General features: G+C 42.4%; 1 protein-coding gene across 2 annotated transcripts in view; it reads right to left on the bottom strand.

Moving 5' to 3' along the window:
- Positions 1 to 14,157, bottom strand: part of hars (histidyl-tRNA synthetase) — a 58,591-nt gene extending 44,434 nt beyond the window's left edge. Inside the window, exons 1-7 of one of the 2 annotated variants that reach the window (XM_084331593.1) lie at positions 13,982 to 14,113; positions 12,294 to 12,735; positions 12,015 to 12,104; positions 11,709 to 11,828; positions 10,568 to 10,663; positions 9,696 to 9,821; positions 2,293 to 2,400 (exon numbers count right to left, since the gene is read on the bottom strand). In XM_084331593.1, the coding sequence (XP_084187719.1) occupies positions 2,293 to 2,400; positions 9,696 to 9,821; positions 10,568 to 10,663; positions 11,709 to 11,828; positions 12,015 to 12,104; positions 12,294 to 12,404 (651 nt within the window). In that variant the 5' untranslated portion in view covers positions 12,405 to 12,735; positions 13,982 to 14,113. Of the gene's footprint in view, positions 1 to 2,292; positions 2,401 to 9,695; positions 9,822 to 10,567; positions 10,664 to 11,708; positions 11,829 to 12,014; positions 12,105 to 12,293; positions 12,736 to 13,981 lie in introns of both variants that reach the window. The other variant, XM_084331594.1, reaches the window with a different exon arrangement.
- Between the last annotated feature and the right edge of the window lie 1,131 nt (positions 14,158 to 15,288).

The raw sequence follows: 15,288 nt of genomic DNA, 5'->3' as shown, positions 1-15,288 counted from the left end.
TACATTTGTGCCTCCCTCCCCAGTGATATGGACCCTTTGCAATTTGCATACAGGTCAAACTGGTCCACTGACAATGCAGTCTCTCAGGTACTACACAACACCCTCTCTCACCTAGACAGCCAGAAGGGGGGCTATGTGAGACTGTTGTTCATTGACTATAGCTCAGCGTTCAACACCATAGTCCCCACCAGACTGGTGGACAAGCTGATCAAGCTGGGTCTGAGCTCAGCTCTGAGCGCCTGGATACTGGACTTTCTGAGTGAAAGGCCTCAGGCGGTCAGGGTGGGGGGTCAGACCTCCAACACCATCACCCTGAGTATCGGGTCCCCCCAGGGCTGTGTTCTGAGCCCCCTGCTGTATTCACTCTACACGCATGACTGTGTGGCCAAGTTCAGCTCCAACTCCATAGTGAAGTTTGCGGACGACACAGTGGTGGTGGGGCTGATCTCTGACAATGACGAGAAGGCCTACTGAGAGGAGGTTGATGTACTGGCACGCTGGTGTCAGGACAACAGCCTGCTCCTGAACATTGGTAAAACCAAGGAGCTGATCGTGGATTTTAGGAGAACACAGCAGGGGAGACACACACCACTGTGGATAAACGGGGCTACCGTGGACAGGGTGAGCAGCTTTAAGTACGGGTATTGCACTACCACCCCTGCAGGTCTTATATAACAAGAGGTGCAAATCCAGAGCCTGCAGAATAATGAAAGACCCTCACCACCCCAACAACAGCCTGTTCAAGCTGCTGCGGTCAGGCAAATGCCTGCGCACAACAGCAACTAGGACAGAGAGACTTCGGCTCAGCTTCTTCCCCCAGGCCATCAGAGTCTTGAACACTGAACTCTCCACACACAAGCACACATGAGCACACACACACAACACACTAGGGCTGGGCGATATAACGATAAATATCGCAATATATTTTAATAATCGATATCGAATATCGAAATAAAAAAAATATCGAAATATTTTTTTTTCTCTTTTTTTTTTGACCTGCAACAGGGCAGTTTTAAAACCAGAGACAGTGGACAGACTTGTCTTTCTTGCCTGCAACTTAAAGTAATGGCTTTGCTTGTCCAAATGACAATACTGACCAAATTGAGATTTATTTTTCTCTTGTCCATTTATTTTGTTTGCTTTCTAATTTAAAATACAGTTTGAAACCGTCTGTACACAGTAGGCTATGTGTGCTAGCAGAACTAGACTCCAGTCACGAGTCACGGTGCACATGTGCGGTGGTTTGTCCACCAAAAAAGCGCCAAAAGATCAAAAATAAACTAGCAGAGCCAGAACTGTTCAACTCCCCTGGAGCCACGTTTTTCTTCTTCTTTTTTTATACTTATAACAATTCGATAATTATCGATATCGAGAAATATGATAACATTATCATATCGTTATCGCGATATGATTTTTTTCCATATCGCCCAGCCCTACAACACACATACTGTAAACGCTCACACACTAACAGACACTTTAGCAAAAACACACACACGCTGCACACGCACACACTCAACGGTCACTTTACACAATGAAAAGGTCACTTTAAAAAAAGAACGGGAGTGGTTCTTGTATAGTAAATAGATGGATATAGCAAGATAGCATAAGGATATATAGTATAACTGTATATTGTATAGTATTGTATAGTAGTGTACATAAGACCCAGTGCCTCATCCGTAGCTATCACTGTATCGCAGGACCTTAGCATGTCTTTACCATGCTTTTTGTAAACTTTATGTACATTATGCCTGTTATGTCTCATTCTATGTCTTATTCTTATTTGTATTACTTGTATTATTGCACAATCGCTGCGGGCATGACCACCCACATTTCACTGTATGCTTGTATGCCGTGACAAATAAAACTCTTGACTTGACATTCTGTTTTCCAGCTAATATCTCTCAGCTGGAATTTAATAATAAATAAAATAAAATGTTTATTTCAGTGTGTTCAAACCTCTCTAACTCTATTACAGTAGTACTCAGAGTGATTCTTCCTGTTGTGGAATTCAGAATGTTTCCTTTCAAAAGAGGTCTCACAACTCATGCATGTGCTATAAATGGTTCAAGAATAGCTTTCAATTTACTTTGGGTATGCAATCGACAGGCGTTTTATGCTAAATTTGCAGGACTGTTAAGAGGTTAATAGTCTTGGCTTGCTAAATCTATTGATTTTGAGAATCTGTGGATTGACAATAACCAAGATCTTAGTGAGTGAGTGTGAGTGTGAGTGTGTGTGTGTGTGTGTGTGTGTGTGTGTGTGTGTGTGTGTGTGTGTGTGTGTGTGTGTGACCTTGATGCGGAAGTCTCCCAGGTCGAGCTCACTGAGGATCTCGTAGACAATCTTCAGGCATTCAGCGTCAGGGATCATAGGATCGTACTGTCCTGCTATGTCGAAATCCTGGGAGGGAGAGGAAAGGACACACAGAGGTTTTCCAGTCAGTTCAATGTTAAAAGTACAAACATATGTTGGCCTTTCTACATGTGTATATATACTCAAGGGCGTAACTTTGTTGTCAGTGGTGGAGGGGACACATTTGGGGGCGTGGTCAGTGGCGGAGGGATGCTACGTATAATTGTATAGTCGCGGGGTCCCCCCTTTTCGTAGATTTAAAAAAAAATCAGTTGTGCAAGTCAATTTTGGTGAGTTGTTTCTATATACAATTCACTTATGACAAGTCATAATGCCACGCGAGTCTCGGAACGTGCATAGTGTGTGAGTGAGAGTGAGAGTGAGAGTGAGAGATATCGCGCAATTTATTATCTATAATGTATAAAACAACAGCCTAGAGGCTTTTAAATACAGACAGACAGATATTTCACAGACACCAAGCAATGCTGTTGCATTTCATGGCAATCTCAGTTACACAGACGATATCGTTCACAGTTTCACACCAAACTTTGAGGGAAGGGGTGCTATGTAGCCTATTTGAGCACACCTGAAGACTGGGCTGTTGTTATGCAAAGACAGCTGTGGTCGGTAGTACTTAGCCGGGTGCTCACCTGGCTACTTGACTTTGCATGACAATGGCTCCGAGATGGACAAGCAGCCGTTTTCCGTGTGGTCCTATCACGTCGCGTCACCGTTTATTATCATGCAGGGGACAATAACTGCATTCTGAAAACATGCAGGGGACATGTCCCATGTGTCTCCCCCCATAGTTACGCCCCTGTATATACTGCATATTAGGGGTGTAGCGGTACACAAAAACCACGGTTCGGTACGCACTTCGGAAGTCACGGTTCGGTATGTGTTTTCGGTACAGAGGGGGAAAGTTTGGCTTTCCATTTTCCACTCAGGGGTGATGTATTGTGCAGTAGGGCTGTCGCGGTATGACATTTTCCCACCGCGGTTGTGTGTGGCTAATCACCACGGGATGCGGTGGTACCGCACTTCTATTAAAAAATTTTTAAAGTGTTTACTTTTTTTAATTTCTTTAACACATTGACTGCCACGCGTCTATCCATCAATGTATGATCACTGCCACCAGTCTAAGCCTATGGAGATGGAGATGTTCACCTTCTTTGCAGGGCTATAACTTTTTAAATTGTATTGCTAAATTGACATTACTATGGCCCATTCAACATCGATTATCTATCGTTCAGGATGTAGGAACGTTATACTTTTTCATTCATAGATTCTTCCAAAAATAGCTTCTAGAATATAAGTATGTTTTTATCGTTTTCTGCAGTAATTCATACAACGTGAGTTATAGGCATAAACGCATATATAGATTATCAACTGCTGTTTATTGCCGATACACGCTATATTAAAAAATTCAACGGTACATGATCGTATACGTTATGATTCATCATGCGCGGATGAAAGGGAGGGGGGTCGTTTATAATTCCGTGATCGTCAGTAAATGCTTTATGTAGTATGGGTGATATATTGATCAGAGCGGTTTGCATTGAAAAGAATAAACAATCAAGCTGAAAGTAACGTTACTGTCCTCTTACCGTTCGCCGATGAGACTGGAGGAAAAAGATCCCACTTATTTGAGGTCGATCGACTAGATCCATTTCCGGTTTGTATGGCGCAATAAACGCCCAAATCATATCGATTATTGAGTTATGGCAGCGATCCATTGCACGCCAGTGTGTGTCTATAGTCCTGCAACGATATGTGACTGCCAGACGTATTTCCCAGATGCACCAAATGCACTTCCGGTTGTAACTCGCCCGATCATCCACCAGGCGGCGGTATTGAGGCGTTGCACTGTTGTGCAGAGTCCCACTGTATCAGCAGAGGCTGGGTGGCGGAATTATGAATGGCTGCCATGGCAAAGAAATTAAATATGATCTCAATAACGTCGTACAGCGTGGTTTTGCAGAATTCGCATGACCAGCAAACCCGTCGTAAGCCGTTTTTGGCGGTAATGTGTTAATATACCTGTATATATTTTTTTTTATTATTAACACTTTCAGTGCCTTTGATTAACATTGATTTACCCCGTTGAATGCCACCATCCACTTCAATGTTAGCATTAAAAACGCCTAATCTATGTTTTAAATTATGGCTATGTGTCTAATCTGCCCGTCGCTTATCAATGACTCGTTTTCCAGTCAAAACATTGTCAAAACGGATTGTTTTTTTATCGGTTCATTTTCGTTTTATAGCATTTTGAAAAGCCCTCGTTTTCAAGGAAAATATAAAGATTCCATGATAAAACATTTACTGGAATATTCTAGAACAGTGTTTCTCAACTGGTGGGTCGTGACCCAAAAGTGGGTCGCGGGGCCATTTTGAGTGGCCATGGATGCGTGTAAAAAAAATATATATATATATAATTTCTTTTTTTTATAATCTTTTTTTTTTGCACTACCTATCTTTGTGAAAGTGGCTTCTCAGCTCTGGTCCAACTGAAGACAAAGCAGAGGAACAGATTGGACATTGAGTATGACCTCAGAGTTGCTTCCAGACTTTGAGACTCTTGTCAGGAGCAAACAACATCCCCAGTTAACCCATCAGTTCCCTGGGATGTTAAGCTAAGAAGTCTGCTAAGAAGGATATATTATTTATTATTATTATTATTTTATTTCATTGTGTTTTTAGCCCTAGTTGCACTTTTGTTGCAACCCGTTATCTTTTTAGTTCCCCCAAACTTACTGTAGGTCCGTTATGTTAAGCTAAGAAGCATAATTATTTATTATTATTATTATTTTATTTCATTGGGTTTTTAGCCCTAGTTGCACTTTTGTTGCAACCCCAGTTATCCCATTAGTTCCCCCAAACGTAGGTCTGTTATGTTAAGCTAAGAAGTCGCTAAGAAGCATATTATTTATTATTATTTTATTTCATTGGGTTTTTAGCCCTAGTTGCACTTTTGTTGCACTGTGTTTATTTCATTTTTTAACAGTGCATGAAAGATTGTGTATTACTGCAACAATTTTTTTTTTAAATAGATCATAGTGGTTCAAAAATTTGGGTCGGGACTTAACCCATCTTTCGCCAATGACGGATTCAGACGTCATTCCTCGCCATGCTTAATCTGCCAATGACGGATTACGACGTCATCGAGATCAATATTTCAAAATCTGTCATGGCATTCATATTTCACCGACGGATCATTGACGGGTACTGGGGATCTCCACTCAACTCTCCAACGGTTCAATATCGCCACCTGGTGGCCGATCGCCAAACCGGAAGTGGGGAAGTGGGGCCGGAAGTGCTTGGTGTCCCCCCTATTCCGTCCGCGGGACTCCATCTTGACACACTGGATAATCGATCGGTTGCCATAACTCATTAAACAACGTTATTTGGACGTACCGGTATATATTATTATACAACCCGGAAATGGTTCGTCTAGATCAACATCCCATAATAGCGATCTTTCTGCTCCACGCTGATCACCCAACGGTCAGAGGAAGCTGCGGTGAGTTTCAGCGTGTTTGATTATTATTATCCATACAAACTGCTATGATCAACATATCACCCATACTACATGATTCATTTAACGTCGGTCATTGCATTATAAACGACCCCCCCCCCCCCCCCCCCCCCCTCCGGTCACCAGCAGATGATGAGTCATGACGTTTAGGACCTTGTACAATTTAAATTTTTTATCTGACGTCAATCGCTAGCAAACTGCATTTGATGATGTAATATATGCATAAATGGCTATATCTCACGTTCTATGAATTACTGCAGAAAACAATAAAAACATATTTATACTCTAGACAGTATTTTTATATGAATGTGTGAATGAAAAAGTAAAACGTTCCTACACCCTGAACGATAGATAATCGATGTTGAATGGGCCATAGTAATGTCAATTTAGCAATACAATTTTAAAAGTTATAGCCCTGCAAAGTAGGTGAACATATCCATAGACAAATAGAGCTGGCAGAGGACGGTATAATGAGCCTGGCAAAGAAAGTGTTAAGATCCAAATTCAAATGTTTCATGAGTCATTATTTTAATTTGCTATGGGATCATCATGTTATGTTAAGTTAACTGTTAAGGCAGAGGGACTGGACAACAGGGTGACATTCACAGGTGTGCAGACTTGAGCATGTGAGGTAAAACATGCATTGGAGAAGGAGCCATGCCCACAGGAAGCAGAGATTGAGGGTGTGACAAAAATAATCGTTAGATTAGTCGACTAATCGAATGACAAAAATAATAGTTAGATTAGTCGACTAATCGAAAAAATAAGACAGATTAGTCGATTACCAAAATAATCGTTAGTTGCAGCCCTAGTTAGAATGCTCCCCTGTACTGTACTACGGTTCAGATTAATACAGGAAAAGGTATACATTGGGGGCTCGAGTCCGGGATATGAAAATAAATCCTGATTTCATCTGAGAGTTGTAAACTGTATGGAAACGTGAAGTTAGCTCATGCTACTGGAAAACGGAAGCCTCGTCATTAAATGAACAGAGTTAAAAATGATGAAGCCCATTTTTTTTTTACCACGGTTGCCGCGGTTGTCTGTTCCCCATCCGCGGGTGCCTTGACACACCGCAGGATTGCGGCGATGCGGTTACCGCGACAGCCCTAGTGTGCAGTTACTGTTAAATAGGGCTGTCAACGAATATTCTACATTCAAATTAATAATAGACTTGTATATAAAAAATTTAATAATAATAATACGAATTATATTAGATTGTGAGAAAAACAGCCCCCGGGGGGCGTGGGCCTGAATGCGCTGCATGACGGATAGGAGACACATGACGTCATTGAGCTGAAGAACATGCCAATAGTAACAAATTAACAACAACAACAACCCCCGTGACCATTGGTCGCGATTCGCGAAGACAGTGATTTGCATCTGAGCAATCTCAAGCCCCGGTTGGAAATACTTTGGATTTTGATCAACTTGTGGATCCTCGAGACAGTTTTATGCAAGCTACTGTATGTAAACTACAGCTGGCCTACCTTCTTTTTTATAATAATAATTAGGGATGTCCCGATCACGTTTTTTTGCTCCCAATCCGATCCCGATGATGTGATTTTGAGTATCTACCGATACCGATCTTTCCCGATCCGATCAAAAAAATATATATTTTTTTATTATTATTTTTTTTATCCCAATTTCTCACATTACATTCACCCTGAATGTTGACGTTATCCAGGTGAAAAGTTTACTTCATTCAAGCGAGGCATTGCAATCCTTGACATAAATCATTTGATGTATAATTAAATCAAAGGAAATGCGTTTGGGTCTGAGAGTGTGGCTGGTCTGCAGCTGGATACTATTGGTTTGTTTTGGCAAAATTCTTCTGCTCTGTGGGACAATAAATAAATGAATGGTGATATGCAATTTAAAACCAAAACTAAGGCCTCAGTATGAGTTTAAGACGTGAACATGGTCATGTTTGTTGAATAAAAAAAAAAGTGAAAAAAATAAGAAATCCTGCATTTTTTTCTCTTTTCGACCCCGATCTTCGGAAAATCACGTGATCGGATCGGGACATCCCTAATAATAATAATAATAATAATAATACATTTTATTTATAAATCGCTTTTCAAGAACCCAAATACGCTGACAATGAGCAAAAAAAATGAACAGAGAAACAAAGAACCACAGAGAATAAGCAACAGTATGAATACGCAAGACATAAAACCACGGGTAACAAGTAACAAATACAGAGTCCAGTAGGGGAACAGTCAGGGAAGTAAGGAAAACGAGGGGAGGGGGGGGGGGACAGGAGACAGAGAGAAAGTAGGGAAGGGGAAGGGGAGGTGGTATGTTGGAGGAGGGTGGTTATGGGTAGGGAAGGTTGTATGCTTGGGAGAACAGGTAGGTTTTGAGTCAGGATTTAAAGGTGGAGAGTGAGGGAGAGTCTCTGACAGTCTGAGGGAGGGTGTTCCAAAGTCGGGGTGCAGCTTGTGAAAATGCTAACACTATTTTGGGAGTTCTAGCGTCAATAATGTATGTAGCCAGTGGTGTGCATGCCCTTTGCACAAGTTATATTTTGGGAAGGGGGTGAACTTGGGAGTTTTTTATTAAGTTCCACACACGCGTTCTGTTAGTGGTTAAAGTAATGTTGTATTTGTTCTGTACACAGTGCGTACTGAACCGAAGCTCCCGTACTAAAACGGTTTGTTATGTATACCGTTACACCCCTAAAATATATATATTAGTGCTGTCAGGCGATTAAAAAAATTAATCTAATTAATTACAGGATTTGTAATTAATTAATCTAATTAATCGCATTTTAATCGCATTACCATTTTATGCCTCATATTCTATATTCATATTTCAAATTGCATGTGTCCGGATGGCAGAATTCAGTACTGTATCTACAAAACCTTCTGTTTAATCATCTTCCATCTATTAATTTGCTTAGATTTTTCAGGTCTGGTCAATTTGAGCATGGTGTTATTCACAGTCAAAGATAAAAAAAAAAATTATTGATATTCTCATTTGGTTCATTACAATTTACTCAAAATAAAATGTTCATTCAATCAATCACCGCGCAGATTGATTGATTGAATGAAAATGTTATTAACAGATTGCAGAATGGGTACAATACAGTACGGCTCAATACACACAATTGTTAAGGGAATGCAGACCAGAGAAAGACTTTCGTCAGGGTCCCCCATTTTCAATTCATAATGAATTGTAAGCAAGGGTGCAACTTGCACCGTGCAATCCATTCTTTGTGGATCTAGCCCACAGTATTTCTGACACTGGGAATACATTCCCTGAGATTCATAGATGTCCCTAGAATCAGATACCAAGAACATGCAAATGGACCAAATTAAAAAAATCTGTAAATGTGTATTCTACATGCTTATGGAATGAATGAGATACAAAGAAAATATTATTATAAAAAAAAAAAAAAAAATGTAATTAATTTTGAGTTAATTTTCATAACGCGATTATTTGCCGTGTAATTAATTAATCTAATTAACGCGATAAACTGACAGCCCTAATATATATATATATATATATATATATATATCACTGTCTAGGGCTCTACAGTGTGACCATTTCACTCCCATTTTTCCCTAAAAATAGATTTGTCCGAACCGGAAAAATCATTTAGGAGCAGTGTGCGAATAATAGCTTTGCTTAGTGGGCGTGTCAACGCGCAATTGTCATTTCATAATAGACACGGAGCAACATGGACCTGTTTATCTATCTCTCTCTCTCATGTTATAGCATTTTTGTATTTTTGTATTATTACAATGAAAACAACCATGAATGCATTTGCGGGTAACTCTTTCTTTCAACAAACACTCACGCATTGGTAGAACTCCCTGTAGCGCCCGCGGGTCATGGCTGGGTTGTCACGGCGATAGACCTTGGCAATGTGGTAGCGCTTGATGTTGGTGATTTTGTTCATGGCCAGGTAGCGGGCGAAGGGCACCTGAGAGGAACCAGGTCAAGGACAATCTCCACTAGGTCTTTACTAGATAAAGCTCCAGGTAAATATACTGCATGTGTCAGCAGGGGGGGGTGCTGTTTAAAGGGTTAGTTCAGGATTTTTTTAACCCAAGCCCCATTTCTGACTTACCAGAAATACCAGAAATACCAGAAATTACTTATTCTATTCCATGTTGTCGATCAGTAGATTCCTTTCTCAGCACAATCTATGCTGTTCTTCATACAGGATACCCAGAAGCTCCAGCTAGGATGAGCCCCCGAAAACACTGAAAACCTACTTCACAATGCACTGAACAGTAGATGTCAGCATTGGGCTTGTAGCATGAGTGTGACCCCACTGACTTGGGCTTGTAGCTTGAGTGTGACCCCACTGACTTGGGCTTGTAGCTTGAGTGTGACCCCACTGACTTGGGCTTGTAGCTTGAGTGTGACCCCACTGACTTTGCATTGGTTTTGTGGCCAACTAAATCGGAGATGCAGGTATCCAGTATGAAGAACAGCATGGATTGTGCCGAGAAAGGACTCTACCAATCAAATAAGAAATAGGGGCTAAAACTAAACTAAACCTTTAACCATTTAGCTATTCTAACCCTGAGCAACGGTAGTGATGACAATACATTCCTGTATTTAATCTGAAGTTGGGACAGCCTCTAGCTGTGTCCCTGCTAATTCCTGAATAGCCTGCATTTATTGTTCCGTTTTTCTTTCCCAACTGGTTTCCAAGGATACGGTGAGGTCATATCTGAGAGACAGCAGCTCTCCTCCTTGGTCCTTGAGGTCGTAGATGAGCTTGGAGTCTTCTCCGTACTTCCCCGTCAGCGTTTCCTAAACGAGATCCAGGGTATAATGAATTAAATTATAGGTTTATTTGAAGTATCTGAAGATAACTTTTTTTTTTTTAAATAACTGAATTCTGAAAAAACATCGTCTAACCTGGCACCCTCACCAAACATTTTGACCATGCCTAGGCCTTCTCAACCTGCTCATTAAGCCACCTGAGACCTAAAAGTCCCCACCCCCCACCGTCAATGTGCACTACCAAACTTTGGATGCTAGGTGGGGTAGATGACTACAGAGTAGGGCTGAATGTATTGTCTAAAATTTAGATTACACTATCATTTGAATAAATGACACTTTTTTCATGAAATACAATAAAATCAAGCGGCACAAAGTGAAAATAAAAACTACAGCACATAGCACTGGTGCTACAGAGGTTGATCGTTTTGTAGCACATGCCAAAATCTTAAAGCAAGTCTCCTCTCAGCCTCCTTAGTCAACTTTAAATGCCAAAACAATATGGCATGGTCCGTGAGCAAGTGGAGAAAAACTCAGTACAATTAAACACTATGCAACGACCACTGCAAACATCGAGTGAATCGTCAAGTAACGTTAACGTCATTGCTACTGCTGTGACTAGCTGCTCTAGTCTACCGGTCATAAGGTATAGTCAAAATCCATACCGTAGCGCAAATTCATACAGTTTATACCGTCCACCCCTACTACAGAGGTACAAAAAACAAATGTAAATAAATAAGATAAGAACTACTAACTAAGAACACAACAGAATGGCTCTAACAGTGGGGGCGACAGTGGCTCAGGAGGTAGAGCAGTCGTCTGGCAATCCGGAGGTTCCCGGTTCGGTTCCCGGTTCGATTCCCGCTCCTCCCGGGCAGCGTGTCGATGTGTCCTTGAGCAAGACACTTAACCCCTAATTGCTCCCAATGAGCAGGTTGGCACCTTGCATGGTTGCCTCCGCCATCGGTGTGTGAATGTGTGAGTGAATGGGTAAAATGTCAGGAACAAATTGTAAAGCGCTTTGGATAAAGGCGCTATATAAAAAAGCAGCCATTTACAGTAAGCCTGCACCTACTTTTAATTCAAAAACAGGTGTGTCAATGGTCTCAGCTCCGTGACGTTTGAAGCAGGTAAGGATTGTGTTGAAGACCTTCTCTCTAATGGCCATCTGTTTAGGGTTGTAGTCCCTCGTTCCCTTAGAGGGAGAGATAGAGAGAGAGAAAGAGAGGCATGGAGACAAGATAGGAAATAAAGTGAAAACATTCTTCCTTGGTAGTGAGAGCACTGACAGTTCCACAGGATCCACAGTTTGTTTATAAATGCTACTCTCTATTAGCAGTTGAAAGAGGTGTGTGTATGTGTGTGTGTCTGTCAGTCTTACCTTGGCAGTCTTGAGAACAAACTGGTGTTTGCCATCATCTCCTCCCAGCTGAAGCTTCAGCTGCAGCAGCTTGGCTACTTCCTCATCGATCTGCAAATACACACCAGAGAGGTGAGCAAGCAACACGTTGCAATAGAGTAGTTATAATAAGGTAAAATAAGCACATAAGGTGAAACGATTGAGCCATTTCACATGACAGTTATGAAATATATATTACACTTCCCCCCCAGCATACCACCCCCTTACAAAGTCTCCACCCACCAGAGCAAGAGGCCTTACCTGAGCCACAGTCATCCCAAAGACGGAGCACAGAGATCGGGCATAAGGTGCAGCATGATGCCCCGCCAAACCAGCACACACACGTAGGGAGACCATGCCCAGAGTATTCATCCCAGAGTCAATAGGAGAAAAAATTATAAAAAAGGATAGAAAATCAAGTCCAGATATTGGTCAACCAATATGGTTGTTCAGTTCAGGAGTGTTTCATTGGTGTACAGCATTGTCCAATGACATTGTTAGGGGTCGGTCACAGCATCCAACCAAAGCCCTCCATTAAAGGCAGAACCAGTGAATGTCCAGAGGTTGAATTCCCCAGGTGTCAGGTAGATGATGGTGGTGGTGGTGGTGAAGATTAAGGCAGGCCAAGGTTGTTGTCGTTATTGTTGTCATCAGGGCCAGGCAGGAAGAACAGGAAAAAATTTGGTGAGCAACCCTAGTAGCACTTAGGGAGGGGCGGGGGTTGCATCATCATCATCATCATCATAGCGTGGAAGATAGAACATGAGATGCAGGGGTCAATCAAACCAACCGGCCAATCACAGCTGAACTCAGACAGACAGATATGGATGGGTTGGATTTCAATTACACTTCTATAGGTGTTTGATTGATTGAAAACGTTATTACCAGATTGCAGGGTACAATACAGTACGGCTCAATACAAACAATTGTTAAGGGGATGCAGACCAGAAAAAGACTTTCGTCTTGATAGAATTCCATGTGTCTCATAGCAATGTCTTAGAATTTAGTGGCAGAACCAGTAAATTATTTTATTTTTTTAATCCTTTATTCCATGGCGTAAACGAATACGATGTTACATGCTAGGTTGGGGGACAGCGATGCCACTTTCAGCCCTATCCCCATACTTTTAGATGACTACCTCAAGGACTGGTGGACAGGGAAAGGTATTTTGCATACAGGAGGGCTATGAACTAAGCTAGAAACCTGCTAGAACCCAGAGAAGCAGTAGATATCCCATGTTCAGACAAAGCAATAGAGAGGTAAACAAAGAGATCCAAGACAGTGAGCTGATGAAACCAGGTGAATGAATATAATGGGATGCGGGAGACATGGCTGTGTTGCTGTTAGGCCAAAGCACACACACACACAGCACCAGACATGTTGTATACTGGAGGCAGTCCGATTAGATGTTAGCAGATCAAACAGACCACTCTCATATATATTGCTGTTGCAAATATGTTGCGTCAGCTGAACCGGCATGGTGCATGCTTTTAAATGTTGAACCTGTATGTATAACTGGCTTGGTGTTCTGATGGCGTCCTATTTAAAATAGCGGCTATTTTACATGTCAAATCTGTCATTTCGCGTCTTTCCATGGAGCTAGTTGTCTGGATAATATAAAGTGTGGTCCCAACATGTGTCAGTGTAGTGACAGAACGTCAGCAGCTAGAGGTTAATGTGAGACGCATGGAGGCCGGTGTGTTTAGCAGAAGGCTAACTTGGTTAGCTGCTCCTTGTTAACCATTTAGCAATAATAGTTCGCACATAATGGTAACATAAATCAAAGACAAGAGAGCTATCTACTTGTCACTTTACATTAGATGTGTCACGGCTAGCTAACTTAGCCAAAGTTAACCAGTATATCATAACGTCACTCCGTCATCATTCACCATATGTCAAGAAGAAGCCGCAACGTTATTGAAACCAAGCGCATGCTGGCAAATACTGACCTGGTCTTTGCTCGCCTTCTCTGCCTTTAATTTTCGTACAACTTCACCTTGAGTTTTAATCGCTTCTTGTATCTGTGCTTTGTCTGCCATGGTGTTTCGTCAATGTGCTGTCGATGCTAGCTCCGATGCGCTGCTAAAATGCTAAACCACCCTCCTCTACTGAGAAGCATAGACTCTACTCGCCAGTCGCTAGGAGAAAAGCCGACTTTGGCGCAGTTGCTTCATTTGGCCACAAGGTGGGGGTAACTTCAAACAGATCTCTTCTTCTCTCTTCTTCTTTTTGGAGTTTTACGGCGGACGGCCACCATAATTGGGGCATTTACCGCCACCTACCGACCCGGAGATCGGGCCAGTCTTCCAGTCTCCCCTCTCTGACTCTAACCCCTAGTCGTCTAACTACCTAACCTACAAAACAACTTCCTACAACCACACTGTTCACCATCCCTGTCAACCTCCATCTACATTATACGATATACCCCACTCTCTGAATCACATATAATTCAACTTTCTATCTAACTTCCAACTCTGACCCTTTCCCTCAACCCTATCATACACCCCCACATTTCTCAAAAACCCCATCACCACCCTCGCCTTATCTCCCCCTCATCCACTCAGTATTTCCGATATCCCCAACTCCCTAACCCCCATCTCCCTCAATCTTCTCTCCATCTCTCTCCTCCGCACCGTATAAGCCCTACACTCCAACAGTACATGCCTAACTGATACCTCCTCCTCCTCACACCCCTCACAGAGCCCACTCTGATGCTTCCCCACCAGCTTCAGGTTTTTATTAAACCCACAGTGCCCCAGCCTCAACCTCATCCACACTATTTCCTCCCTCCTATCTCTCAAACTACCCCCCTCCGAGTCCCGACCCCTAACACTGCGTTGGACCTGAAAGAAGTGACGCCCTTTTACCCCCCCCCCCCTCCCATCTCTCCTGCCACATCTGAACTGCCCTCTCCCAAATCATCCCCTTCGCCTCAGCCTTACTGATCCTGACCTGCATTTCCACCGCCCCCTTCCTCAAGGCCCCCTTTGCCAAATCATCCGCATCCTCATTTCCCCTCACTCCTACATGCGCCGGGACCCACAAAAATCTCACCTCTTTCCCTCGGCTCACACACCTAGTCACACTCATCAAAACCTCATACAGCAAATCCTGCCGGCTACTGGATCGAAAAGACCTCAGGCTAGCCAACACCGATGCTGAATCACTACATATCACCACCCTCCCCACCCGAGCCTGCTCCACCCACCTCAGCGCCACCAGCACAGCCACCATCTCAACCGTGTACACACCCAGA

This window comes from Notolepis coatsorum (assembly GCF_963971535.1).
Source record: "Notolepis coatsorum genome assembly, chromosome: 16".
In the NCBI taxonomy this organism is placed as follows: Eukaryota; Metazoa; Chordata; class Actinopteri; order Aulopiformes; family Paralepididae; genus Notolepis; species Notolepis coatsorum.
This window is presented reverse-complemented; position numbering and strand designations above follow the sequence as displayed.